The sequence below is a fragment of the Lynx canadensis genome, chromosome C1 (genome assembly GCF_007474595.2).
Source record: "Lynx canadensis isolate LIC74 chromosome C1, mLynCan4.pri.v2, whole genome shotgun sequence".
NCBI lineage: Eukaryota > Metazoa > Chordata > Mammalia > Carnivora > Felidae > Lynx > Lynx canadensis.
The window spans coordinates 43,387,661-43,415,348 of record NC_044310.1 but is presented as its reverse complement, the minus strand read 5'-3'; the positions used below and the strand labels follow the sequence as shown (position 1 = coordinate 43,415,348).

Sequence of the window (27,688 nt, the reverse complement as noted above, 5' to 3'; positions counted from 1 at the left end):
GAGGTGGGGCGGAAGGCGGCAGTTTCGGGGCGCGGGGTGGGCTCAGGGCGGAGCTGAGGAGACGGCGGAGGCGGAAGCGGCGGCCTGAGGGGCGGGGAAGGGGCTGGCCCCGGAAGGCGGAGGAAAACCTGAAAAGAAAACAGCAACAAGCTGAGCGGCTGTGACAGAGGGAAACAAAATGGCGGCGTCGAAGGGGAGCCTCTGGGTCAGGGCCCAACTGGGGCTCCCGCCGCTGCTGCTGCTGACCATGGCCCTGGCCGGAGGCTCGGGGACCGCTTCGGCTGAAGCGTTTGACTCGATCTTGGGTGATACGGCGTCTTGTCACCGGGCCTGTCAGTTGACCTTCCCCTTGCATACCTACCCCAAGGTAGGGCCCGTCCGAACCGGGCTACAACCCTCCCCTGGTTGCCCATCTCCGCTGTCCCGCACATCTGTCAGCTCTGGGAACCTGGGTGTCGAACCCACACCCTTCAACCTCTGTCTCCCACCTGTGTAGCTCCTGTTTTCTTCCCTAATTCTACCCCATACTCCGCTCCTGCTGTAATTAATAGGAAGTTTGTGCTGCATCTACTCTATAATATGGGCCGGGGGGACTCAAAGATGAAAAAGACAGGACTTCTTTCTTCTGGAGCTTGCGAGGCGGCTGGGGAGGAGGATATGGATGATTAATGCAGGGTATGGATGATTAATGCAGGGTCTTCACCTTCAACGAGCTTAAGGGACGGTCGCGGGGGAGGAGCAGATATGCAAACCCACAAAAGATTAGTTCGTAACCCATGTTTACTGAGCGCTTCTCCGGGCTGAGAGCGCACAGTCTGTTCTGGGAGTCCGACAAGTAGACAATTCCACTGTGGTATGAAACGTATTAAGTCAGCCCTAGGAGTTGTGAGACGCCCAGGAAGGGCTTTCTGCTTGTGTTGAATTACTGTGTGCAAGACGCTGCCACTAGGGCTTTGGGATGGCTTAGAGAAGAAGCAGTTAGGTTTCTGCATTCAAAGAACGTAACCGTTCAGTGCAGAAGACAGGGGGAATTTGTGGAGCGAGTATAGAAATGAGACTGCCCCTGGGGCGGGGGGGGGGGGGTCAGGGTCCCAGTTTACGGAGGGGAGTGACCCAGCTTTCACTCCTTGTGCACCCGTCTGTGATGCCTTTCCTTTAATTCCATTCCACTCCTCAAGTTGTTTTTTTCAGTTTAGGAACTCTGTTTACTCGACATGGTCAATTGCGTGGCGACTCCCCACCCTTTCCCATATGTAATTTTGGATCTATGCTCCCCTCCCCCCACTGCTTTTTTTATAAGAGCTTTTGCTCATGTTTCTGGCCTTTTTCTCCTTGTTTTCCCTTCATCTCTTCTGTGCTGTTGGCTTTACTGTGTGGCTAGCCCTGTTTGCTCTCTCAGACTACAAAGTGACCATGAGGACAGGGTTACTGAAGTTTAAGATGTTTCTTATTGGCAAAATACTTTAAGGTCTTTGAAATGAAAAGCTCTAAATGCTTTCACTTCCCCTATATCTTGTTTACTGCAGGATTTTACATTGCATGAGGATTATGTTTTCAAGAAAAAGTGTGGGAGAGATTACCCTAAAGTTTTCAGACACTGATAGAGCAATCAAGAGAGAAATGAGAAATTCTGACTTCCAGGCTTAAATCAGTGTGTACTGCCCCTAAACACATTACTTTCTTCTCTGCTTGTAAACCTCTCATCAAGATTGAGGAAACTCACTAATATTGATTTGGCCTGGCATTGGGCGGAGACTTATTTTGTAACCTAGTGTTTGGTTGTGGTTTTTTTTTCCCCCCTTTTTGAGCTTTTCCTAGCAAACTTGTAGTGTGACCCAGAATGCTGGGAGAGTAATTAAGTAATATAAACATTTCTGGAAACTTCAGGTACTTTTATAATATCCACAGTTTAACAATTTTTAACAATTGATGTGATATCTGTAAGTCATTTTTGCTTATTTATTAAAGCTGTTCTCACCAGGAACTCTAAGTCATCTGGCTCCCTGTATGTTAGATCAACTTAAAATCTATTAACTGCCTACTCTCTGTGAGCCAGTGTGATGAGAGAGTTACACCCATTATCCCTAATTCTCACAAGCATGCAAAGTAGGGCTTTACAGTTGAGGCTCTGAAAGGTTAAGTGACTTGTCTAAGGCCACATAGCCAAGAAGTAGTGGAGTAGTAGGAATTCAGTCCTAAAACTGGCTACAATGTGCTGCCTTCTGTTAGTAAAGTTATATTTAAAATTTTTAATTTACTTCACTGATTTCTGTTGGCCCTCTGAATTGTTGTGCTTTGCAGTTCAGGAAAAAGCCTTGTGTGTTACCACAAATGAGATGAATTTAGAAGCTCACATAGCCTTTCTAGCCTGGTATGTGCAACTGGAAGATAGGGTCATTTTAATGACTCTTTTTCAGAATTAATTATTTGTTGCAAGAAAGTAGAACACTTGACCTGTTTGTAAGTAATTATTTTAAAATTACTATGTAGTTACCATTTCACTTTCCTCAGCAGTGCAATTGTGTCATTTGTCTGGATCCAAATAGGAGAGACCTATGTTAACAACAAAACTAATTAGAACCAGCTTGGTCATTTTTTGTCGTTGTTGTTTAGTGTTTATTTTTGAGAGAGAGAGTGGCAGGGGGGAGGGCAGAGAGAGAGGGAGAGAGACACAGAATCTGAAGCAGGCTCAGGCTCTGAGCTGTCAGCACAGAGCCTGATCCAGGGCTTGAACCCACAAACTGCAAGATCATGACCTGAGCCGCAGTGAGATGCTTAACTAACTGAGCCACCCAGGCATCCCGTGCAGCCTGGTTGCTTTTAAACAGAGTGGGGGCTCTGGAACCATATAAACCTGTGTTCCATTCCCAGCTCCACTTTTACTGTGTGTTTTTGCTGATCAGTTAACTTCTCATGACTTCATTTTGTCAGCTGTAAAAAAACAAACAGAAACAAAAACAAAACCCTGACACCTGGCAGAGCTGGTGTGATGATTAAAGATAATGTATGTGGCACTCTTATCACAGTGCCTAACAGATGACAACAGGTAGTTATTTCTTCTGCTATATGTCATAAAACCCGTTTGGTACCTATAGTATCAGTGGTGCTGAATAATGAGAATAGTTAGCTCGACTTAGCTCTGGGAAAGAAAATGTGTATATTCTATAGATAGTATCATTGAAGTGCCTTCTAATTATTTATCTGGTATTTGTTTTGGTGGGGAGCACCATTTCCTTGTGCTCTAAATCAGAGGAGATATATTTTAGATTAGTTTGCCAATAATTTGAGATACACAGAGCATGAAATATTTACTTAGAACAATAATATTATGTAGTACATGAAACACTTAGTTGGAATAAGGATATGATTCTTTTTTTTTTTTTTTTAATTTTTTTTTCAACGTTTATTTATTTTGGGGACAGAGAGAGACAGAGCATGAACGGGGGAGGGGCAGAGAGAGAGGGAGACACAGAATCGGAAACAGGCTCCAGGCTCTGAGCCATCAGCCCAGAGCCCGACGCGGGGCTCGAACTCCCGGACCGCGAGATCGTGACCTGGCTGAAGTCGGACGCTTAACCGACTGCGCCACCCAGGCGCCCCTCTTTTTTTTTTTTTTAACGTTCTTTTATTTTTGAGACAGAGAGAGACAGAGCATGAGTGGGGGAGGGTCAGAGAGAGAAAGGGAGACACAGAATCCGAAACAGGCTCCAGGCTCTGCACTGTCAGCACAGAGCCCGACGCGGGTCTCGAACTCACGGACCGTGAGATCATGACCTGAGCCGAAGTCGGATGCTCAACCGACTGAGCCACCCAGACGCCCCTGGGATAGGATTCTTAATAGCTACCGACTGAGTACCTACTCTGTGCTGGATATTGTATAATACTTTAGGTGTTAGCGTGGTGCCTGGCACATTGTGGGTACTCGTTGAATATATTATTGTTGTGTCTATTTATTAGATAGTATAGCATAATATTCATGATGTTGTGGATATAAAATATATAATCCCCATCATAAGATTGATTCAAGAGTATTGTCCCCAGCTTACAACCAAAGAAACTGAGACTGTGAGAGAAATTGTCACCTTCCCAGGATTGTACAGAATAAGTGGTGAGGCTGAGCTTCAAACCAGGACCGATTCTTGGACCCTGGCTCTTTTCATCATGCCATACTCCCTTTTGAAAATGGGACTGGAGGGCTTATTGGCTTGGTTTAACAAAAGAAAACATACCTGAAAATGAGATGGCATGCAATATAGCTCCTACTAATGAGCTCAGGCTTCCTCTGCAATATAAGAAAACGTGTACTCCAAATACGTAAGAGAATTCTTCCACTTTTCCAAAGCTGCAAAAGCTACTCAGGTATGAAATTTATCTTAATTGTTAAAATTCTTTCAGTTTCGCCTTAACAGTAAATGCAGCTAGAACTGAGGTCCAAATATATGCCACCTTCAAAGTCGTCTGATAACAACTGCTTAATATTAGACTGCAGCCATCTCTTCTTAATGGATTGTTGCTGCTGCATAAATTTTACTGATCCTTCTACTGGAAAGAAATGCATACCTTTGTGTTCATTGGTTGCTAACTAGTATATGCACATGCTGTTTGCTTCCTTATTAGGTGCCTGCCAATTTGTACACAGTGGATCACACAGTAAGTTGAGGGGGTTCCCCCACATGTACCGGTTTGTTTCCAATACTGTATATATTTCCTCTAAGAAAAACCTATTGAAGACATCGTCATTAGTCTTATTAAGCAGCTAACATTTTCTGGTAATGAAAAATCTACCCTGTCCTGAGCTCCCATAGATTTACAATGATGCCTGCAACCGTTGTTTTGTTTTAAAAATCTGTTATGATTAACACTACTACCCTTTACTGAGAACCATTTGTGTCCCAGCCACTATACTAGGAATAGGTATCTTCCAGCATTGTTGAGGGGTTTGGAGATCATTTATAGCTATTATCCCCTTTTATGATGAGAAAACTGAGGTTTAAGTAGGTAAAGTAACTTCGGCAGCATCACTCGCCCAGAGGATTTTAGTCCAGGTCTGGCTGATCCTAAAGGCCTTTCTCATATGCCACACTGTTGCTCTCGTTTGTGTTTTCAGTTAAAGTAAGCCAAGTTTCAATAACCCTTTCATGTAAGCATTTTTATAGCTGTGTGCCTCACTTTGTGGGGGCCTTTATGACACTATTTGCTATGTGAAGCCAGTCATACTACTTTTTCTTGAGAAGCCTGATGATTTGTATAAATATTTATGTGGCAGAAGTATGCTATTCATCCTAAGGTACTTGCTCACTCATTTCCACCTCTGCTAAATTTCTGATGATGTCACTGTTGTTTTTATCTCCAATTTTTTTCCCCATAAAATGTGACCTTGGAATATTGGAAAAAGGTGATACTTTTACCCAGTAGGCTTTTTTCTTGGGTGTCACTTTTAAAATAAGAAACTAAAGCCTCTTTATATGGCAAAGGTCTTGGGTATCAATCACCTGGCTCCTATCATATTTCTTTCAGTTATAAAATTTTATTGGACCGTTTATAATAAACCCTACTAACTTTGCTTTCTTTTTGACCTTCTTTTCCCTGAGAGAAAAGTACTGTTTTATTTTTTGGTAATCCTCCTTCTTCTTGAACTCCCTAGGAAGAGGAGTTGTATGCATGTCAGAGAGGTTGCAGGCTGTTTTCAATTTGTCAATTTGTGGATGATGGAATTGATTTAAATCGGACCAAAATGGAATGTGAATCTGGTAAGATGCTATGCTAATGATATCAGCAATATATAACATTCTGCTTTCTTTGGGTTATGTTATGCTCTTTATGTCTTTTCCTCAGAAAATGGCAAGCATATTGTTTAAACTAATTTCGTGCATATTTTAATTATTATGAAGTCAGAGTTGTAGCAGCAGCTGCTAGAAATTTCACGGGCTTTAAATTTCATCTGTAGGAGTCCCCGCTGTATGAAAGTAGAGTGTTCCTATGAAACCTTTCATAAGCCACAATGGCATAAAGCAAAGCAACTCCCCTTAATTTACATGGAAAAATTTTTGAGTGCTTTTAGACCCAAAAAATAACCTCTCTTAGGCTTTTCTGATACTTTAGGACACATCTTGCTAACGGATGCACAAAATAAATCAAGATAAAACACAGATGCTCACACAGTTCAAAGCCATGGTGGCCTGACGCTGAGATGCTGAGCGTAGTTCCCAGGGAGGGAGGTTGGTGGTGCCGCTCTTGCTGCTTGAGCGTGCGCTGCCTCTGTGGGGGCTCACTGCGGAACACTTGCTGGATGCTGTTTTCGCTTTCTTTTTTGAAAAGCACAAATCCTCTTTTGATTTCTTTTGGTTAGCAAAAATAGCTATGAACTTCCGAAAAGTAGGGGATACTTCTGTTTGTTGAGACAATATTTATTTTGTACTATGGATAGGACACCTTTGTTTAACCAAGCATTTGGTTTAAATGCAGTAGTAATTACCCTTCTCATAATTCATCACTACCTTTTCAGTGGATAGTATAATTTTCCAAAGCCTTTCAATCATAGGTCAGTTAATTTAGCTCCAAGTTTTTGGTTTTTTTTTTACTGAATCAGGCCTTTGACTCACTATTTAATAGTGTATTCTTTGTGGGTCATGCCAATAAAAGAAGTAACCAAAGTCTTTGTCATCTCTTAAACCACTGTTTTTACCTTTTGCTGAAAGAGATGTGTTTAATAAAAGAAGCCTGTAATCGAGACAAAACTGACATTTAACTTTTTAAAGAACTGTAATGGAATTTTCTCCATTCATTACATCATGCTGTTTCCTCAGTGTAGCAGGAAGTACCTCTCTTCTCCCTATCACTATACCAAGACTCCTATCCAGTCTCCTTGGTATCATAACCTTACTTTTTATGGCTCAGTCTCCTAACTGGCCATCTTTCTGTTTGCTTAGTGCAGTTCAGTTTATGATCTAACACCTTTGAGAAGTATATTACAAATGCATGACTGGGTTGGAAAGAAATAAAAGATTGTTATAGTGGTAAAGTGTTCTATGTCACAGGAAAGAAATGGCTCTAGTGAGCTAAATGAGAGGGTATATACTCATTTCAACTTCAGAATCCTACTATAGAACATTTTCTAAGTTCAGTTTCTCAGAATTTAGGGTGTTAGGCTGATTGCTTTGTTTTGTTTTTCCTTGCCGTGGGAATACCCTTGATTCTCAGTGAAATGATCTAATTCTTTACAGTAATATCATACATTTGTGTCGATCATTAAAATATATTGTTTTGTTCAACTCCATGAAGTAGGTGATGCTATTTCCATTTAAAAAATATAGAAGTCAATAGTTGGAGAGGTTAAACAGCTCAGCCCAGGTCACATACACAGCCAAGTGTGTATGGAGCCAAAACTTATGCCAGACCTGTGTTTTTTCCACTTTACAGCCTTAGCTGTGAGGATTCCCTTATTATGAATGTTATCATATAGCCTGAGCCTGAGTGTGTAATCAGTAGATTTATACCCGAAACATCAGACATGTGAGAGGTAGAAGATATGGGGCTTATTAAAAATAATATATTTGCTACTATTACCAAATTTGAGAATTCATATTGTGCTTTTTAAGTATAAGAAATTTTTATATAAAATGCCAAGTCCCTTCTTTTCTATCCTTCCCCCTTTTCTTTTCTTCCTTCTTTCTCCTTTTCTTCTTTCCTCTCTCTCTTTTTCCTTGTAATTTGACTGTTTTTCTTTTACAGCATGTACAGAAGCATATTCCCAATCTGATGAGCAATATGCTTGCCATCTTGGTTGCCAGAATCAGCTGCCATTCGCTGAACTGAGACAAGAACAAGTACGAAACAATACTGCCTTTCAAAATTGCCTGCTTAAATTGCACTGACTTGTATTGAAGTGTTTATCGCCCACTTGATACTATTTTAGTGTTATATTTTATAATTAGTTTTCAGCAAACAAATTGTATGTTTGCAAATAGAAAACTCAACTGCATAATTACTTTTGTATAATGCTTTACTGTTAAAAGTTCCAAAAGTTCTGTTCACATCCATAATCTCTTTTGTTTTTTCTCTCGGTCCACTATATTATCCCCATTTTGCATATGAAAAAACTGAGGCTCAGAGAAGTTGATAGTTCAGAGTCATTTTTTTCCACCCCAACTGCTATTGCCTTACTTCCTTAAATCATCACTATTTCTCATCTGTATTACTAAACTTCCAAACTATTTTCCCACTTTACCCGCTTCTAGTCCATCCTTTAGTCTTTGTTCAGATGTTTATTTTCTAAATGGAACTCTCATCATGTTATTCTCCTATATTATATTCTTCAGTACCAGTACCTCCCATTACGTACAGGAGTAAGTCCAAACCACTTATCACAGCCTGGCTCCTGATTTCCTCTCTTATGTCATCTCTCTTCCCCACCCCTCATACTCTGTCCTCCAAACATACTGGAAAAAATTTGTTCAGAGGAAACATACTTACATGGTAAAGAACTCAAAAGGTAAAAAGAGTATGTAGTGAAATATCTCGTACCCCTGTATCTCTTAATCATTCAGTTTTTCTCCATTAATGTAGCAAGTGTTACCAAGACAGGTATTCTATACATATACAAGGAAACAGATATTCTTTCTTTTTTAAAAATACAAGTATACACAAAGAATGTCTAGTCATTCTTTTTTTTTTTTTTTACTGCATAATCCATTATAGATGTGTCTATTTAAGCAGTCTCTTATTTGGAAATGTACCTTGTTTCTAGTCTTTTTCATTTATAAGCGATGTTGCCTACTTTGCACACTTATACGAATAGAATAAAACCAGTCGAATTGCTGAGTAAGAGGTATCTGTATTTTTAATTTTGAGAAATAGAGCAAAATTGCTCTTTGTGGAATTTTACCAATTTTTTAACTCAAGGTATAATTCACATACTATAAAATTCACCCTTCTAAAGTATTCAATAGTTGTTAGTATATTCACAAAGTTATGCAACCATCATCACTGTCTAATTCCAGGAATTTTTATCACCCCAAAAAGAAATCCCATACCCACTCCTTTCCTCCTTCCCCCCTTCCCCGACTCCTGAAAATGTACCACTTTTAAGGTAGTTTAAATTTATGTTTCTTTTATTATGATTAATGTTAAACATGTTTTCTAATTTTTTTTTTTTTAATTTTTTTTTTCAACGTTTATTTATTTTTGGGACAGAGAGAGACAGAGCATGAATGGGGAAGGGGCAGAGAGAGAGGGAGACACAGAATCGGAAACAGGCTCCAGGCTCTGAGCCATCAGCCCAGAGCCTGACACGGGGCTCGAACTCAGGGACCGCGAGATCGTGACCTGGCTGAAGTCGGACGCTTAACCGACTGCGCCACCCAGGCGCCCCACATGTTTTCTAATTTTTAAGAGTCTTTTTTTTCTCTTAATTGTATACGTAGTGGACAGTTCTTAATTTTTACAGTATGATGAGTTATTACGTGCTTCTGTTTCTTCTACTCTCCATCCTTCTATTGAATCCCCTTGATTCAGGGCAGGTGTCATTTCCTGTGTGAAGCCTTAACCACCTCTCACTCTGGTTTGGGTTAGGTGCCTCTCTCCATATACATGTATTACCCTATTTTTAACCTCTGTCCTATATAGATTACACAGATTAAACACAGGTGTACGTTGATGTATAAAATACACATGGTCCCTGATATCCTAAAATTTATAATCTCAGTGAATACTTGTTTGGTGAATTAATCAATGAAAGATTTCACAGCTATTAGTGGGGAAATTGGATCATGAATATAGGTCTTTTGATTCTAAAAACTGATCTCTTACCCCGTAATGCCTCTCTTGAAATACAGCAGAACGAAAGCTATCTCTAGAGTTCAGCAAATGGTATCTCATACTCGTGCTCTAGAGGGGCCCACTGCTGCTAATAAATAAGCAAAGAAGTCAGAACTGGGGGAATGGGGACATGAAACCAATTAATGTTAAAATGAGTAGCTTATATATTAGGAGCTGAATATATATAGCCCATAAATACTCCCCTCACTCTGCCCTATTATCAGATGTCTTACATTTTATGCATATATTCTTTTGATTGATTTTTTTTCCTTCCCCTTTTCCATCAGCGTTCATTGTAGAATGATTTATTTTAAATTTTTTTAATGTTCATTTATTTTTTAAAGAAAGAAAGTGCATGCAAGTGTGAGCAGGGGAGGGGCAGAGAGAGAGGGAGACACAGAATCTGAAGACAGAGAGAGGGAGACACAGAATCTGAAGAGAGAGAGAGAGAGAGAGAGAGGGAGACACAGAATCTGAAGCAGGCTCCAGGCTCTGAGCTGTCAGCACAGAGCCCAATGCAGGGCTCGAACTCACAAATGGTGGGATCATGACCTGAGCTGAGGTCAGATGCTTAACTGACTGAGCCACCCAGTCGCCCCTAGAATGATTTATTTTACATGAAAACATCAAAGATGAGGATGGTATAATTTCTCCCTCCCCCTTCTATCTCTTGAGTCCTTGCTAATCCTTTTTTAATCAAATCTTAAGATTCTCCAAAATGTATTTTGGGACCTAATTCAAAAGCCTGATAGAGGTGACAGGTAGTTTATATGTGTGTTTGGTGATAAAGTAGCCTGGGATAATAAGCTTTATCACAGTTAATTTGCATAGATAACTAAGAGTTTAATGCTAGTAGAATCACTTAACTTTTTATTCTCTGTCTCAATCAGGATTTGAGGAATGTTGATTAAGTTTGTTCTCTTGAATATACATATATAAAAATAATATATGATTTTATTTTATTTTTTGAAGCTCATGTCCCTGATGCCAAAAATGCATCTACTTTTCCCTCTAACTCTGGTAAGGTCATTCTGGAGTGACATGATGGACTCTGCACAGAGCTTCATAACCTCTTCCTGGACTTTCTATCTTCAAGCTGATGATGGAAAAATAGTGATATTCCAGGTAATGACTATGCTTCATAGATTCATCTAAATACTGACAAGAGTAAATGTACATGTCTTAAATGAATGTCTTGGCATAGAGCCATATACATCATCAAATAATAATTACTAATTTGACCTACATTAAAACATTGGGCATCAGGGCACAGTGTGACTTATTCTTCTGTCTACCCATTGGAAGCCTGTGGAAGCCCCGCTGATCCTTATCTAACAAGAATTCTGAGTCTTCTAAATTTTATAGTGGTTAAATTGATGAAATGAAACCACTAGATATGAGAGATAAGAATAATAAATATACTTTGAATGTAAATAATGGCATGTCTATATATCACATACGGATATTAAAGAAAAGCAATATGACATAATTTTTAGCTTTTTATAGTGCTTTTTCTCATAATTCTTGTAAGAGCTTGTTAAAGAAGCATATTGCCTCCTAGAGAAGTAACTTTTCTCCTACCTCATTATTTACCATGTGATGTGATGATAATAGCTGCTTTTCTTGAAGGTTCTTAGGTACTAGGCATTTACATATATTATCTCAAATCTTTGCATACCTTCCTGAGGTTGTATTATCCCTATTTTATTGATAAGGAAACAGTCTAACTTTTTAAGATCACCCTGCCAGTAGGTAACAGAATTAGACTTAAGACAGGTCACTTTTCGCTCTCAGGCGCATATCACACCCTACCATGCTATCTTCCTTTTAATTTGGTACTTAAATTCCTCAAGTGTACCACAAACTATGTTGTGGCACTTTACCCCATGTAATAAAGTAAACCTTTTAATATTGCTAATAGAATGGCTCACTGTAAGGCTACCATGTAATTTTTTAGCACTATCCTGAGTTCTTGGGTCCTCTGTACATAATTTGGTAATAAGTAAAACACAGAAGGACTTTTTTCTCTTTAAATTTGTGAATAAGTTCTGTGTCCTAAAGCTAATTAGCTTTTAAAGCTTGAGTTGAATGTGAGAGTAGAGCCCTCATTCATTCCTGATTGGATGTGAGATTAGCTTTGTTTCTTTGTATCAAGTGTAACTACAATGGAGAAACCCCCTCTCCAGGGGGTCTGTGCTCCATAGAGGATGTAAAGTATGGAGTGTTTAGCTATAATGTATGAGTTACTCATACTGAGGGAAGAATGGAATGTTTCAGATGAGAAAAATAGAGATAATACTAGTGTAGCCCAAAATTTCAGCAGCCTGCTAAATTATTCTTTTTTCAACTAGAATTAGAACTCATTTTTGCAGGGTATGATATTTAATGCAGTATGTTGTCATTTGTCCCTGCTTTTTAATTTTTTTAATGTTGTCAGAAAGTTAAACTGACTAGATACTTGATGATGCCAGAAATCTGTCTGTTTCTTTGCAAGGCACTCGATCTGATGTTTAGGAAGTGCAATTAAAATATATTGTGGTAAATGTGTTTTATTTTTTATACCATACTTCTGTTACTTTTTCTCAATTCGAATGTTTATACAGATGATGTGTTATAGAACTTGTTACTTAGAAAAGCATAAGAAGTACAAATGGCTTAATTGCTTTCATTATCATTTTAGTCTAAGCCAGAAATCCAGTATGCACCACAGTTGGAGCAAGAGCCTACAAATTTGAAAGAATCGTCGCTAAGCAAAATGTCCTGTAAGTTTTATTTCCAGTAGCTTGGGATAACAACATTAGCAAATCTGGTTGTGGTCTGGAATTAGTTGTATGATTATTCTTACACTAATAGAAAGTGAACAAATAACTCTTAAACAGTGGTTCTCAAACTTTAGCTTGCATTAGGATCTGGAGAGCTTGTTAGAACAGATTTCTGAGCCCCACTTCCCAAGTTTCCAATTTACTAGATCTGGGATAGGACCTGAGAATTTGCATTCCTAACAAGTTCCCAGATTTTGTTGATGCTGCTGGTCAGGGGATCACACTTTGAGAACCAATAGTATAAAAACATGTAATTGGCTTTGAAGGATATTTTGACTATAAACTAGTAAGATATTGTGATATTTCGTAATATGCTAACCAAGCAGTGAAATCAGCCCGAAGGTGTGAGTTCCTGTTCTATTTACTTTTAGACTAGAAATAAATTTTAACTTACAGGAATATAAAACATCAACCTAAAGCTGAGCTCACCTTTTAAAATGTACTGGCTCATACCTTATTTTAGATACTGATTTAATTAATTTTCTAATTATTTTGTAATTAGAATTAAACAGAATGTAATTAAACAGAAAGCAACATCAGTAAGAATTTAGAAATAAAATAGGAAATCCATAACGTGGTAGAATATCCATTTGGTTTTTAATGTGCCGGAGGAACTTGCATTCATTATCAACGTATCAGATTACACTTATAAAAACAACTGGGTGTCTGTACAGTGAACGTATCTAGGAGTAGTCATCTGAGGCTAGCTCTTGGGATACAGGATATCATAAATTGTACCTTGTTATTTCAGCAGATCTGCAAATGAGAAGTTCTCAAACACATAGGAACTATCTTGAAGATGGAGAAAGTGATGGCTTTTTAAGATGTCTCTCTCTGTACGTATTCCTGTTTATTTATATGTAGAGGAGATAGAATCTGGCTTGTAGCAGATGCATTCCTTTTTATTATTTTAAAATTATATTTGGGGTACCTGGGGGCTCAGTCAGTTAAGCATCCACCTCTTGATTTCAGCTCAGGGCACGATCTCCTGGTACGTGAGATCGAGCCCTGCATTGGGCCCTGCACTGACAGTGCAGAGCCTGCTTGGGGTTTTCTGTCTCTCTCTTTCTGCCTCTCCCCACTCGTGCATGCACACACTCTCCCTCTCTCTCAAAATAAATAAGTAAAATATGAAAAAATTATACAAGCTGCTCAAAAGTAAAAAAAAACTTTTTTAAAACCCTTTTCCTACCAAACTTGTACTTTGGGATATTTTAGTTTGTTTAAAAGTTAATAGACTACTGTAATAAAACCCAAGCAGGTAGTTTTTTTCACAATACCAAAGCATTTTTGTTCTTGTTAAGATTCCTTGATTTATTATGTTAAGAAATGTGCTTCTCCAGACGTTTAAAATAAGCTTTAAAGTATGTCTGAATGGTTTGGGGTTGGATTTTGTTTTTATCTACATAGCCATCTGGGGCACCTGGGTGGCTCAGTGGGTTAAGCACCTGGCTTCGGCTCAGGTCATGATCTCACAGTTTGTGAGTTCGAGCCCCACATCGGGCTCTGTGCTGACAGCTTAGAGCCTGGAGCCTGCTTTGAATTCTGTGTCTCCCTCTCTCTCTCTGCTTCTCCCCCACTCATGCTCTGTCTCTCTCTCTCCTTGAAAAATAAATAAAAACATGAAAAAAATACGTATGCTTCTTCTCCTCCATAGAGTTCTGATGTGAGCTCTCCCCCTATATCCACCTCCATCCTTCCAAAAAAAAAAAAAAAAAAAAAAGATAAAGACAGTGGCCTGGAGCACTTACTGATAATCATCTACTCACCAGACAAAGCATTTGGTCAACCAATGCCTGCCCTCACTGTGTGTATACTCCAGTATATGCTGTTCTGTCTCAAGTGTAACACTGCAGTAGTCTAAACTGCCCACTTCTGTCATTTCTTACAATAGAAATAGTTTCTCGACAGGTTTTGTCAGGTATCAGTAGGGTTATTTGGCATCTAAAAATTAATACCTTTTACCAAATTCTTTAAAGACTGGGTAAGAAAATGGGGCTTTAACTTTAAATTTTCCCTTCCTTTCATCTCTAAACCTGCTTTGGACCTTGGCAGAATATGGGCAATTTTTCCTCTCTCTAATATTTAGGATCTTTGTTGTAGTTTGCTGGTCTTAGGAAACCTAAGTAATCACCTAATCTTGAGTTACAGCTTATTCTCAATAGTATACTACCTGGTAGCTTATTGGTGACTTACACTCTTTAGCATTTTATCATTATATTTCATGTAGTTCTTTTAAATCTAACATTTTAGAAGTAATTTTGTAAATGTTTAACTTGTGAAAGAAGTAACTTTATAACTAGAGTTTTAATGCCTAGAAATTTCTGTGCACAAACATGAATTATAATAGTATTCTACATTTTAATAAAAAATACTCTTTTTTTTTTTTTGTTAATGTTTTCCCCCCCTCAGTGAGCTCATTTGGCTGTTAGAACAGTACACTGTGATAAGTAGGTGGGTCAGAGGTGAATTGCCCACCCCTAAGGTTATATATACCCACTATGTTAAAGTTCAAACCTAGCTTTTCTAAACCTACATCTTTTACTTGTCCTCTTCTGCTATAGTTGTCTTTTCTAAAGGGTCATGAGTGTTCCATGATGAATGCAAGATCACCTGGCCAGTCAGTGGAATCTGGCTCTTCACTGCAGTGCTTTTTATTGTACTGTATAGCTGTTATGGAGGTACCCTTAGCTTCTAGAATGGAAATTGAGGTCGACTCATTTTTCCACTTGCCGTTTCTTCTCAAAGAGTCTATTGTGTACCAAGAACTGTGTTAGGGACTTTGAACCTAAAGAAAGAATTTCAGTCTCTGACTCTATGGAGTTCTCAGGTCTAATATGGTAGAGACAGACATGCAAACCGTCAACAATGGTGATTGCTGTGTATCACATACACATACACATCTCTCATATACAGATACAAGGAATATACCTTCAAAGGGAGGATTGACAAAGGAAATAGAAATAAGTCTTAAATAATGAATAGAGAGTTTTGCTAGTTGTAGCAGATTTAATTTTTTTTCCAGTTATGCTGGCTTCCTACTAAATACATAAAGTGTATTACTATGTATGGAGAGTCAGGAGAATCGGGGATTTGACCAAACCAGGTGGACAGGAACTAGATAGGAGCAGGCAAGTAATCAAATCTAAGTATTAGGAAGAGGCTTCTAGGTGAAGGATAGAAGATCAGATTGGAGAGCTGTGGTAACTCCTGAACAGAAGAGAGAAGAGATAGTTGAGAATCTGTAGGATTGTTTTATTGTGGAAGTTGAAGAAGCAGATTGATTGTACACTGAGCCCCTGTTTTCTGGCTTAACTAGTTGTCACTAGAATCCAGATGTCAAGTATATTCTTCTCATTTCGTGGAAGGAAATTCCTTAGTACTCGGGTTAGGGCTGGCATATGTAAAGTGGGTGTTGTTTTCTTTTTTTTTTTTTCATGAAAAATGTTGTCTACTGTTATCTTTCTAAATTGGAATACTTAAAACATCATATAGACGTTCCGTGCTTTTAGATGCAGTGCATTTTTCAGTGTCCACCTCTTTTGCCCACACACAGTGACTCCGCATACCTTTTCTTTAGCATGTTCAAGTGTTGGCAAACCATCAACTAAATGGGTTACAGTGGTAAGTATAGACCTCTTATCAGGCAGTATCGGATGAGCACAGATGTGAAAATCAGACTACCTGCCTTAAGTATCAGTTTATTCAGAACTGGACTACTAGATATTTAAAAATAGCTTGACTTTTGTTTTTATTGTTTGGCAAACAATAGGTCAATTATAGAAATAACTCCAGTTGGTAATTCTTGTAACTGGCCAATTTTATATTTTAAACATAAGAGAAATTTAACTATCTCTTTACTGAGGTATGCTATAATGGGTACAGAATGTCTCATAATAGATGTGCTTTTGTAAATTGGTCCATGGGTTCGAACCCAGCATTGGGCTCTGTGCTGACAGCTCAGAGCCTGGAGCCTGCTTCAGATTCTGTGTCTCCTTCTCTCTCTACCCCTCCCCCACTTTTGCTCTCTCTCAACAATAAATAAATGTTTAAAAAAAAAATCTAACAAATAGTTTTAAAGGTGGTACATGTGAAGTTTTAATTGTATTATTAAACTAAATACGTCAGGTTGATTGCCTTTAATTATTAAGAATCTCCTTCTTTTTACATTAGGAAATTTTAACATGACTAACTTGTTTTTCAGTAACTCTGGATGGATTTTAACCACGACTCTCGTCCTCTCGGTGATGGTACTGCTCTGGATTTGTTGTGCAACTGTTGCCACGGCTGTGGAGCAGTACGTTCCCTCTGAGGTAAATTTAATTCCAGCCCTTTGGCCGTTTGAAGTATGAGCCATATGATTTACTGTTTTGAATGCCTTATTTGTTAACTAGAGGAACAAGGCCTGTCTGTTAATGGAATGAGAGAAGATTAGGTGGTTTTAATCACACAGATGCGTGTCGGCACCCATGGAAATGGCAGGTTTGCAGCAGAAGAATCACTGTTCCCAGTGCTCTGTGATGCTACCAGAGTGACACATATGTTGGCTGGTTTGAGTAAGGTGTCTCTCTCTTTCCCTGATTTTTTGAGCATAGAGAGAACCTGGTGATACCAGTTTCTAAGGTGATATGTAAGAAGGAAGACTTGTAGAACTACTTAAAATTTTAAATTAATTGCCACAGATGTTCAGCAGGAATTGCTGCTTTAGAAGTGACATGGCTGGAGTATTTGGTTTTGAGTTACTGAGTGCTGTAATCTAACCCTGACAGAGGTGGAAGACGATTGTGACTTCCTTGGTAATTAAAATTTAACTGGCCCAAGAAACCTAACTGTGTAAAGGATTTTTGTTTGCGGAAAAGGCTATAATTTGGTGACTCAACTTAGCTTTCAAGAAAAGAAAGTTATTTATGTGACTGTGTAGAGAATAATAATGTCTGTTGACATCAAATCCAACTGAAAGAAACTTTAGTTTTCCTGTGCCTCCAAAGTGTAATAGAAAAAGACTTAAAAGAAGAAAGAGAAATTAAAATAGAATCGAATAAATAGTTAGGATGTGCCTACCATGGTGCTTGAACAATAATAGCCTTATCTGAATAGACTAGAAAGGTAGTTTTTAAAGATAGGTTTTATTTAATATAAGGTTACACATGAGTAATGATTATGATATTTCATATTTTTTATTAAGATACTGTGTGATACAAGCAGCTAGAAACTGGGACAGGATAATGTTGGTAACTAACATTTAGAGTTCTTTAAAATGTTCAAAATATTTTCATGTATCTTCTATGTCTAGCAATACTCTGGAGCAGGTTTTCTTATCCATTTTGTAGATGAGTAAATAGGCTTACAAAGTCTAGGTGACTTTCCTGGATTTGCACAGCTATGAAAATATTGAGGCTGGAATTCAGCTCATGTCTTTTGACTTGTGACTCCTGTTTTTTTTCCTGTATACATACCACCTTTCCCATGGCTAATAAGGTGGCACAAATAGGAAACGTATAAAGTGTTAAGGAAAGCACAGTCTATGTGTGGAGATTGTCAGGGAGGGCTTTTGGATAATGGGGGTCTTGACCTGAATTTTGGAAAATGGCTAGTAAGGTATAGGTTAGCAGAGAGAGGAGGGTGGATAATTTTCCCAAGTACAGGCAAGAATAAGCTGTCAGTGACGGACTGTAAGGAATTGACTTAATTAAAAGAACTTAGGAAATTAAACAAAATGAATAAAGTTAGGATTAGGAAGAACCTTGAACTGTGGAAGTATTAGAGAATGAGTAAATCTCTATAGAACTCATCTGTTTATGATATGAATATACTAATAACATCCTCCGGCTACATTATCTACTTGTGTTCTTGTTCAGTTCTGTTGTCCATATTTTAATCATTTTTTTTATTCCTGATAAAACCGAAATTACTTATGTAACATAGGAATGCCTTGGCCTGTTCCTTTAGAGCTGCCCCATGCTCTCTCTAAACCCTCGTGACAACAAAGCTACAAACCTCTATTACTAAATCTTTGTTGATCCCCACCCACCCTGTGGCACTTCGTTCCTTGCTTTTTGTATGTCAGCACAGCTCCTTCTCCTTACTCCCCATAGAGATTCCATAGAGATTGGTCTGGAATCCCCAAGATTCCGTAGAGATTGGTCTGGAGATTGCCGGGAAGGACTGAATGGCTGGCCTCAGGCAGAATGTACTTTGTAAGTCCACCACAAGCTGGATCCTGGTCCCCAGGCCTGACTGACGTTGAGCACTTTCTCGCAGACACCCTTCTAGGTGTTTTACCTGAATTGGCACATGGAGTCCTTTCAGGAACTCTGTGAGATGGCTGCTGTTATCATTCCCATTTCCCAGGTAGGAAGACTGTAAAAGAGAGTGTTTAATTTCCCCAGTGTCACCTACCAGTAGTGGTGGAACCAGAATTTAAACCCGGGGAATCTGACTCCAAAGCTAGTACCCTGAAGTGTCTTTAGTTAGCCTGAAATCATAAACAGCAGAGTTGATTATGTGGTTCATCTCAGGACTGATCTCCCCGTGGGACCTCTTTGACACTAGGAAGATAGATACCACCCGGACCACGTGGTTCATGTTTTTGCGCCAGGATCTTCAAATTCTCTCCTATCCAAACAGTTCATAGGTGGACATTTCATAGTTTTTCCTCTCTTATCGCCTTACTTGACTTAGTGGAGATGACCGCTTCTCATCGTGGCTTTGGTTACATCTTATAGACCTGGGGCTCTTTCCCTCCCTTTTAGATGACTCTTGATCTTCTCTTCTGTTCAGGTGTTGTCTCTGCTCTGATAAATTTTGTTTTGATTGTATAGCTTTAATTCTGTGAGAAATTTTCTCTCCTGTTTTCCAAGTTCTTTGGGGAAACACCTCACTTCTTGCCACATATGCCCCAAAAGGCTTGTGATCATAAAACCTAAGGCATCAGCACCACGCAGAGTCCTGTGGGCAGCTGGTATACTCCCCCCAGATACCTGCCATATGGATGTTACTTTCTCACCCCTCCCTAGAACTCTACTGCATATCCTTAACAATCAAAATTATGGCTCCATCTTCAAAGGACCTGTGCTTTTCTAAGAAAATAGATTTTCTAGAAAAACGTGTGGAAAACAGCCGCTTAGATTCTCTGCTCTTAGGCTTTACTTTGTAATGCGAATCCAAACTTTGGCTAAGTAATAATGTAGTTTTAACTATTGTTTTCTCATTATACAAATTGCATATATTTACTGTCGAAATTTGTAAAGTAGGTATAAAGAAACAAAAAAGTCAGTCACCATCCAAAACTATCATGGTGTTTCCATTTTAGCAGATTTCTTTTCAGCACAAATAATTTTTAATATTGGGAAACCTGGGTGGCTCAGTCGGTTAAGCGTCCGACTTCGGCTCAGGTCATGATCTCATGGTTTGTGGGTTCGAGCCCTGTGTCGAGCTCCATGCTGACAGCTCAGAGCCTGGAGCCTGCTTCAGATTCTGTCTCTGGCTCTCTCTGCCCCTCCCCCACTTGTGCTCTCTCTGTCTCTAAAATAAATAAACGTTAAAAAATTTTTAATAATAATAATTTTTCAACGTTTATTTATTTTTGGGACAGAGAGAGACAGAGCATGAACGGGGGAGGGGCAGAGAGAGAGGGAGACACAGAATCGGAAACAGGCTCCAGGCTCTGAGCCATCAGCCCAGAGCCCGACGCGGGGCTCGAACTCACGGACCGCGAGACCGTGACCTGGCTGAAATCGGACGCCCAACCGACTGCGCCACCCAGGCGCCCCAATAATAATAATTTTTAATACGTATTGTTAATATTTTGTTTCTTGTTTCAAAATATCTCTGTCCCTGGTATTTGTTCCTCTATTTACTGTAAAAAATAGCTGAAAACTTAGCACGAGAAAAATTACTCGGTTTTCTTGGCCAAAAGCCACCTGTTTTAAAACTTTACTTTCATAAAGCCTTTTTGTTGATTTTATTATTGAAACACAAACTATTTCTGACCCCTCTCCATAGTAACAGGAGACTTCATTTTAAGTTCCACAAGTATAACTCACGTGTGAGCCATGTTACTTATATGTTGTTAAATTACTTACATATATAATCCTGTGTGTTTGTAGGAAATCTTAAGTCTGCTGAGAGTCTCTCTTCAGTACTGATCTGGTATCTGAGAGCTCAAACACGAAATATAAAAAGCTTCCTTTTCGGTCACTACAACAAAGCTTAAAATTGTGGTAAAGAGGTCAAGAGTGTGGTCTTAGAAACTTACGAGCAGCTTTGTTTTTCTTATTTAGGAAAGCTCTGTAATAATTTATCTTTAGCCTGCTTTGCACATAGTAGGTACTCATCATTTATCATTTGATTATAATGACCAGAAAGAGTTGGCAAAGAATTTCATTTGTTTGGTTGATCTTGAAGCAGTGTCATTTATAACGATTTTGATTCTCTTTTCTCTCCTTTTTTCCTATTTCACATTTTTTATGTCATTTTTGAAATTTCATGGCATGACGCTTTCTCTTGTTGAGCTATCCATTTAAGATAAAGAGTCGTCATTCATAGTGGCCCTTGTCAGGAAGGTCAAACTTGACATGTGAGATCAGGATGTAGCAGTATTGGATTATTCATTCCTAGAGATCAGAGGGAAATTTTCTGTTGCAACAGATGGTGATATAGATGCTGTTCAGTGTTCCCATCTGTGTGCTTCCTTTTTTCTTATTTTTCAAGATCGTAATACTCTGATTTCAGGCGGTCAGTTAGAAAGGGTTTTATCTCTCTTGAGCAACTCCTTTGCAGCCTTGTTGCAGAGTGTGAGCCAGACACAGTCCCTGCCCGCCCTGGTCTGTAGTGCATGTAGCTTTTCTCCTTTATGGTGCCTGAGATAGTGTACCAAGAGTGGAGAAGATGGAGACTTTTGCCTTCCAGGCAGAAATTGCCTGATTCTAATTTCTTGTCATCAATACTTTTTATTCCAACAAGGAAGTTTTCCTCTGGGAGTTGATCAGTAATGCTTCTGATGCTTTGAACCAGATTCACTATGAGAGCCTGACAGGCCCTTCCAAGTTGGACAGTGCTAAAAAGTGAAAATTGACATCCCAGTCCCAAGGAACATAACGCTGACTCTGGTGGACACAGGCTGGCATAACCAAAGCTGACCTCATAAGTAATTTGGGAACCATTGCCAAGTCAGGTACTAAAGCATTTACGGAGGCTCTTTAGGCTGGTGCAGACATCGCCATGATTGGACAGTTCGGTGTTGGCTTTTATTCTGCCTCCCTGGTAGCAGAGAAAGTGGTTGTGATCACAAAGCACAATGATGATGAGCAGTATGCTTGGGAATCTTCTGCTGGAGGCTCCTTCACTGTACATGCAGACCATGGTGAGCCCATTGGCTAGGCTACCGAAGTGATCCTCTACTTTAAGACCGGACACAGTACTTTGGAGAGTCAGGTCAAAGAAGTGGTGAAGAAGCACTCACAGTTCATAGGTTATGTTATCACCCTTTATTTGGAGAAGGAACAAGAGAGAGAAATCATTGATAATGAGGCAGAGGAAGAGAAAGGTGAGAAAGAAGATAAGGATAATGAAGGGAAGCCGAAGACTGGAGATGTAGGCTCAGATGAGGAGGAGTGATAGCAGGAAGGACAACAAAAATTAAACAAGACTAAGGAGAAATATATTTGTCAGGAAGAACTGAACAAGACTAAGCCCATTTGGACCATAAACCTAATGATACCACCCAGGAGGAATATGCAGAGTTCTACAAGAGCCTTACCAATGACTGGGAAGACCGCTTGGTAATCAAGCACTTACCTCTAGAAGATGAATTGGAATTCAGAGCATTGCTGTTCATCCCCTATTGGGCTCCTTTTGACCTCCGAAAGCAAGAGTAAAAAGAAAAATAACAAATTCTCCATCTGCCATCTGTTCATTATGAACAGCTGTGATGAGTTGCTATGGGAGTATCTCAACTTCATCCATGGTTGTGGTTGCCTCTGAGTACCTGCCCCTCAACATCTCCGGAGAATGCAGCAGAGCAAAATCTCGAAGGTCATTTGCAAAAAAGCATTGTCAATAAGTGCCTTGAGTTCTTCTCTGAGTTGGCAGAAGACAAGGAGAATTATAAGAAACTGTATGAGCCAATCTCTAAAAAGTTAAAACTTGGAATCCTTCGAGACTTGACTAATTGGCAACTCCTTTCCGAGCTGCTGCACTGTCACACCTCCCAGTCTAGAGATGAGGTGAGTTCTCTGTCAAAATATGTCTCTCACATGAAGGAGACCCAGAAGTCCATCTGTTACATCACTGGTGAGAACAAAGAGCAGGTTGTCAACTCTGCTCTTGTGGAGCAAATGTGGAAGCAGGGCTTCAAGGTAGATGACCGAGCCTACTGACTATACTGCACGTAGCAGCTCAAGGAGTTTGATGTGAAAAGTCTGGTCTCAGTTACCAAGGAGGGCGTGAGCTACCTGAGAATGAAGAGGAGAAGAAGAAAATGGAGGAGAGTAAGGCCAAGCTTGAGAACCTCTGCAAACTCATGAAAGAAATCTTGGATAAGAAGGTGACAGTTTCCAGTAGGCTTACGTCTTCACCCTGCTGCATTATGACTAATGCACTTAGCTAACGCAGAAAAGATCATATCCCAGGCACTTTGGGATAACTCTACAATGGGCAATAGGATGGCCAGAAAGCCCCTGGAGCTTAACACTGACCACCCCATTGTGCAGACACTGCACCAAAAGGCAGAGGCACATAAGAATGATAAGGTTGTCAAGGATCTGGTGGCGCTGGTATTTGAAACTCCACTCCTGTCTTCTGGCCTGCCACTTGAGGATCCCCAGACCCACTCCAGCTGTCTCTACCTCATGGTCAAACTAGGCCCGGGCATTGATACAGATGAAGTGGCAGCACAGGACCCCAGTGCTGCTCTTCCTGATGAGAGCCTCCCCTTGAGGGTGACGAGGATGCCTCCCGTGTGGAAGAAGTAGATGAGGGGGCGCATGGGTGGCTCAGTTGGTTAAGCGTCCGACTTCGGCTCAGGTCATGATCTCACGGCTCGTGAGTTCGAGCCACGCGTCAGACTCTGTGCTGACTGCTCAGAGCCTGGAGCCTGTTTCAGATTCTGTGTCTCCCTCTCTCTCTGACCCTCCCCCGTTCATGCTCTGTCTCTCTCTGTCTCAAAAATAAATAAACGTTAAAAAAAAAAAAAAAAAGTAGACGAGGAGTTTCTGCTTGCAGAAGTTGTGCCCTCAGCATAGTGTCCCCATGGCTCTCCTAGTAGCCCTGAGTGGCTCTGGGCTACCTCGTTCCCTCTGCTGATACCTAGTGGGTTTTTTCCTCTCCTGTCTTTCTAAGGCAGTATCCAAGGGCCTCAAACCCTATTTCTTCCCACATTTGACATTAGGTTTGGATGTATGTTGTGGGGGGTTTTGTTTATTTTGTTCAGAATTCTAACTGCAAAATAAGATGCAGTTTTCTACAAAGAAAAAAGGCTTTTAGAAGACTCCTAATAACATTCATGTTAGTATATCACATACATTTATGAGTAACTTGATATGTGCCAAGCTCTGTTCAAGGCACTAGAGATACAATTGAGAATATTATGATCAAGATGGAATGATAAAGGCTTCCAAGACCTGGGAAGTAGAGTAAATATGTCTTAAACTGTAATAAGGGGGCACCTGGGTGGCTTAGTCAGTTAAGCATCAGACTCTTGATTTCAGCTCAGGTCATGATCTCGTAGTTTCCTGAATTCAAGCCTTAAGTCAGGCTCTGCACCGTCAGCACAGAGCCTGCTTGGGATTCTTCCTCTCTCTCTGCCCCTCCCCTGCTTGTGTTCTCTCTAAAAGTAAATAAATTTAAAAAAAATAAAAAACTGTAATAAGCATTATTTTTTTTAACTTAAAAAAGACCAAAAACCGTGCTGTTCTGAAGTATTAAGTCTGATAAGAGTCAGAAAATCAGAAAACAGTGTAAATGCCACAGCTTTTAAATGCAAATTCTGTTAAGAAACTGAGTTTGAGAGATTTAAGTAACTTATCCACGATCCCATAACTGGTTAGTGGCAGAACGAGGCCTAAAACCCAAATACATATTTATTAATTTACTTTTTAACTTGTAGAAGTAATAATGCATGTGAATTAAATTGTCTTCCTTTTCTTCATTTCTCAGATAAACCAGTTAATAGTTTAACAATTTTTCCAAGTAGCTGCCACTTTTTAATTTTATCTTCCATTTTTATTTTTGTCTTTGATCTTCTATCTTCCATTTTTTGTTTTATCAACTGCAGACATCATCTAAGGTCTTCCTACTGAAGAATGAGGAACTTGGTTCACTTATACTCTGTCCCACCTCACCTTGTCTCTCCATGCTCTTGTTTTTGTAATGTGAATTTTGTATACTTCTAGTGATTTACTTGAACTCCTCATACTTCTTAACCCTCTCCTTTCTTCCCGTAGTCTATCTCTCAGTTGTCATTAGTTATTATGACCCTTGACAATAAAATGTAAATATTAATTATTTATATATCCCTCTGTGCTTTTCTAATAGATTAGTTTGAAAAATTAAAATCCAGGGGTGCCTGGGTGGCTCAGTCGGTAAGTGTTCGATTTTGGCTTAGGTCATGATCTCATGGTTCGGTAGACCCCACATCAGGCTCTCTGTCAGTGCACAGCCTGCTTCAGATCCTCTGTCCCCCTCTCTCTCTGCTCCTCCTCCCACCCACCCCCCACCCCTACATGTGTGCTCTCGCTCTCTCTCGCTCTCTCTCAAAAATAAAAATAGGGTGCCTGGGTGGCTCAGTTGGTTAAGCTTCCAGCTCTTGATTTCAGCTCAGGTCATGATCTCACAGTTTGTGAGTTTTCGTCAGACTCTGTGCTGACAGCATGGAGCCTGCTTGGGATTCTCCTTTCTTCCTCTCTCTCTCTGCCACTCCCCTGATCATACTCTCTCTGTATCTCTCAAAATAAATAAATAAAAACTTTTAAAAAATATTAAAAACATTAAAATCCAGTAGATAGCATTTACAATATGATTATGTAAATATGCAAAATAGAACCAAATACAGTGGTGATTAGAGTCACATAAAAGCAAATGTAAACCTGAATTACTTAAAATTTTCCCAAGAGAATCTTCCAAATATCTCTGCTTAATGGAACCTTTTATTGTTTTGTTCTAGCCTTCTCATTTTCTAAGTCATCTCAACTGCTACTGTTTCTTGTATTCGGTGTGTTTTGCTTTCTTGAATTCTTTTATTTTGCTGGAGTACTTTCTTAAGTAGTTGTTTTTCATAAAGGATACTTGGATGGTAAACTTATCAAGTTAACACTTTTGAAAAGCTCTCTGTTGTACCCTTATATTTAATTGGAATTTGAGAATTCAGAGTAGTCACAAAATCAGTATACCTACTGGTTACAGAGTGTCCATATACTCCCATTCATTTCTCTGCACACATTTTACACTTTTACCCTGTTCTAGGTAGCTTCTTCCATGTGGATGTTTGAGATCACTGAAACCGGTCCTGGTCACTGCTTCAAGGTCTAAATGCCGTTAGGGTCGTGAAAGTATCTCTCTCGCCGTGCCGCAGAGCAAATTAGCGCCTGTTAGTTCTGGGGTTTAAGGAGGCCACAGCATGTCAGATTTATGTCCACTGAAACCTGAGCAATTTTTCTTGATACTCAGTTGCTATACCTCTATGTATTTTAAGCTGGGACATGTGGAAAAGTTTTCTTTGGCCATCCATTGGGAGCTGAATCACTTATCAGTAACATTGAGTAAAAGCATTCTTCATTCTTGAGGATGTCGGTAGAGTTTTTGTTTTTGTTTTACCAAATACCTGTAGATTAAATTACTATTTGAGGATGTACTCAGAGAGGTTCTTAACTATTGTAATACGCATTGATTTTCTTTTGCAGAAGCTGAGTATCTATGGTGACTTGGAATTTGTGAACGAACAAAAGCTAAACAGATATCCAGCTTCCTCTCTTGTGGTTGTTAGATCTAAAGCTGAAGACCATGAAGAAGCAGGGCCTCTACCTGCAAAAGTGAATCTTGCTCATTCAGAAATTTAAGCTTTTTTTTTTTCTTTTTTAAAGTAAAGGGTAATAGACATCTAAATTTCCCTTCCTCATAGAGCTTTTAAAAATGGTTTCATTGGATATAGGGCTTAAAAATCACTATAAACTGCAAATAAAGTTACCCAGATCTGTGAAGACTGTATTTGCTGTAACTTTATCTGTAATTTCTTTTCTAGTAATTTAAGAGACAGATATTTGAGATTGCATTTTTATTTTACTAATATCTGTAGCTATTTTATTATTTACATTGTTTTGTTTGTTGTTTTTTTTTTCTTAGCCAAATTGTGTGAGTTGATCATTGCTCTTCCCCTCCTCCTACCATGATAGTATCTGTCGTCTTAGTTAATAAACTGAATACTCGGTAGGATTTGATGCTTCTGCTCAGAAATGGCCCACAAGCTGTATTTTGAAATTTAGCAGGAAATGCCCTTTATGACACTACATTTTCAGTTGTATTGACTGAAGTCATTAAAATTTTATTTGAATAATTATGTGCCAAAATTTGAGTTAATATACTCTTGATTTTCCAGATCTTCCCCTTTCACCCCAACCCAACCTAGAAAAGAATTATGAAATGTTCTATGTCTATTGCTATATAATATGATGATCAGAGAACAAACTGAAGCAAAAATGACTCTCTCAGAAGTTCATTTGATGTTATTTTGTATAGGCTATAGAGTTTTTGCTGGGTGAGTCTTTCCAAAAAACGATTTTTCTGTGTTAGAAAGCATATAAAGTATAAGTTTCAGAGAAAACCTTTCATGTTGATGGTAAGAATTAGACTCTTCGGGATGCAGAATTAAGTATAGATTTCACTTGTCAAAGACTGTTGTTATCATCATTCCTTTAACCTACAATAATTCAGATTTTAAAAAAAGAGTGACTTTAGGCGACATAGTACACCACAGTCAGAACATGATTCTGTGTCATTATACCATGGAATGTTAAAGAATTTTGCAGACCACTACTTTCCCTACTCACAGGGCATTG

General features: G+C 39.2%; 1 protein-coding gene and 1 pseudogene across 4 annotated transcripts; both read left to right on the top strand.

The window, feature by feature from the left end:
- Positions 1-100: 100 nt before the first annotated feature.
- Positions 101-27,186, top strand: TMEM59 (transmembrane protein 59). Of its 4 annotated transcripts, none has more exons than XM_030323988.1 (9): positions 101-367; positions 4,618-4,650; positions 5,645-5,750; positions 7,732-7,826; positions 10,789-10,941; positions 12,497-12,578; positions 13,393-13,474; positions 16,843-16,951; positions 26,537-27,186. In XM_030323988.1, the coding sequence occupies exons 1-9, from the start codon at positions 179-181 to the stop codon at positions 26,690-26,692; spliced, it is 1,005 nt and encodes a 334-aa protein (XP_030179848.1). In that variant the 5' UTR covers positions 101-178; the 3' UTR covers positions 26,693-27,186. The 4 variants fall into 4 exon arrangements, with proteins under 4 accessions (XP_030179848.1, XP_030179847.1, XP_030179850.1 ...); XM_030323987.1 differs by having other exon boundaries at positions 13,390-13,474; XM_030323990.1 differs by lacking the exon at positions 4,618-4,650 and having other exon boundaries at positions 102-367.
- On the top strand, positions 20,428-23,670 carry LOC115520033 (annotated as a pseudogene).
- Positions 27,187-27,688: the final 502 nt, after the last annotated feature.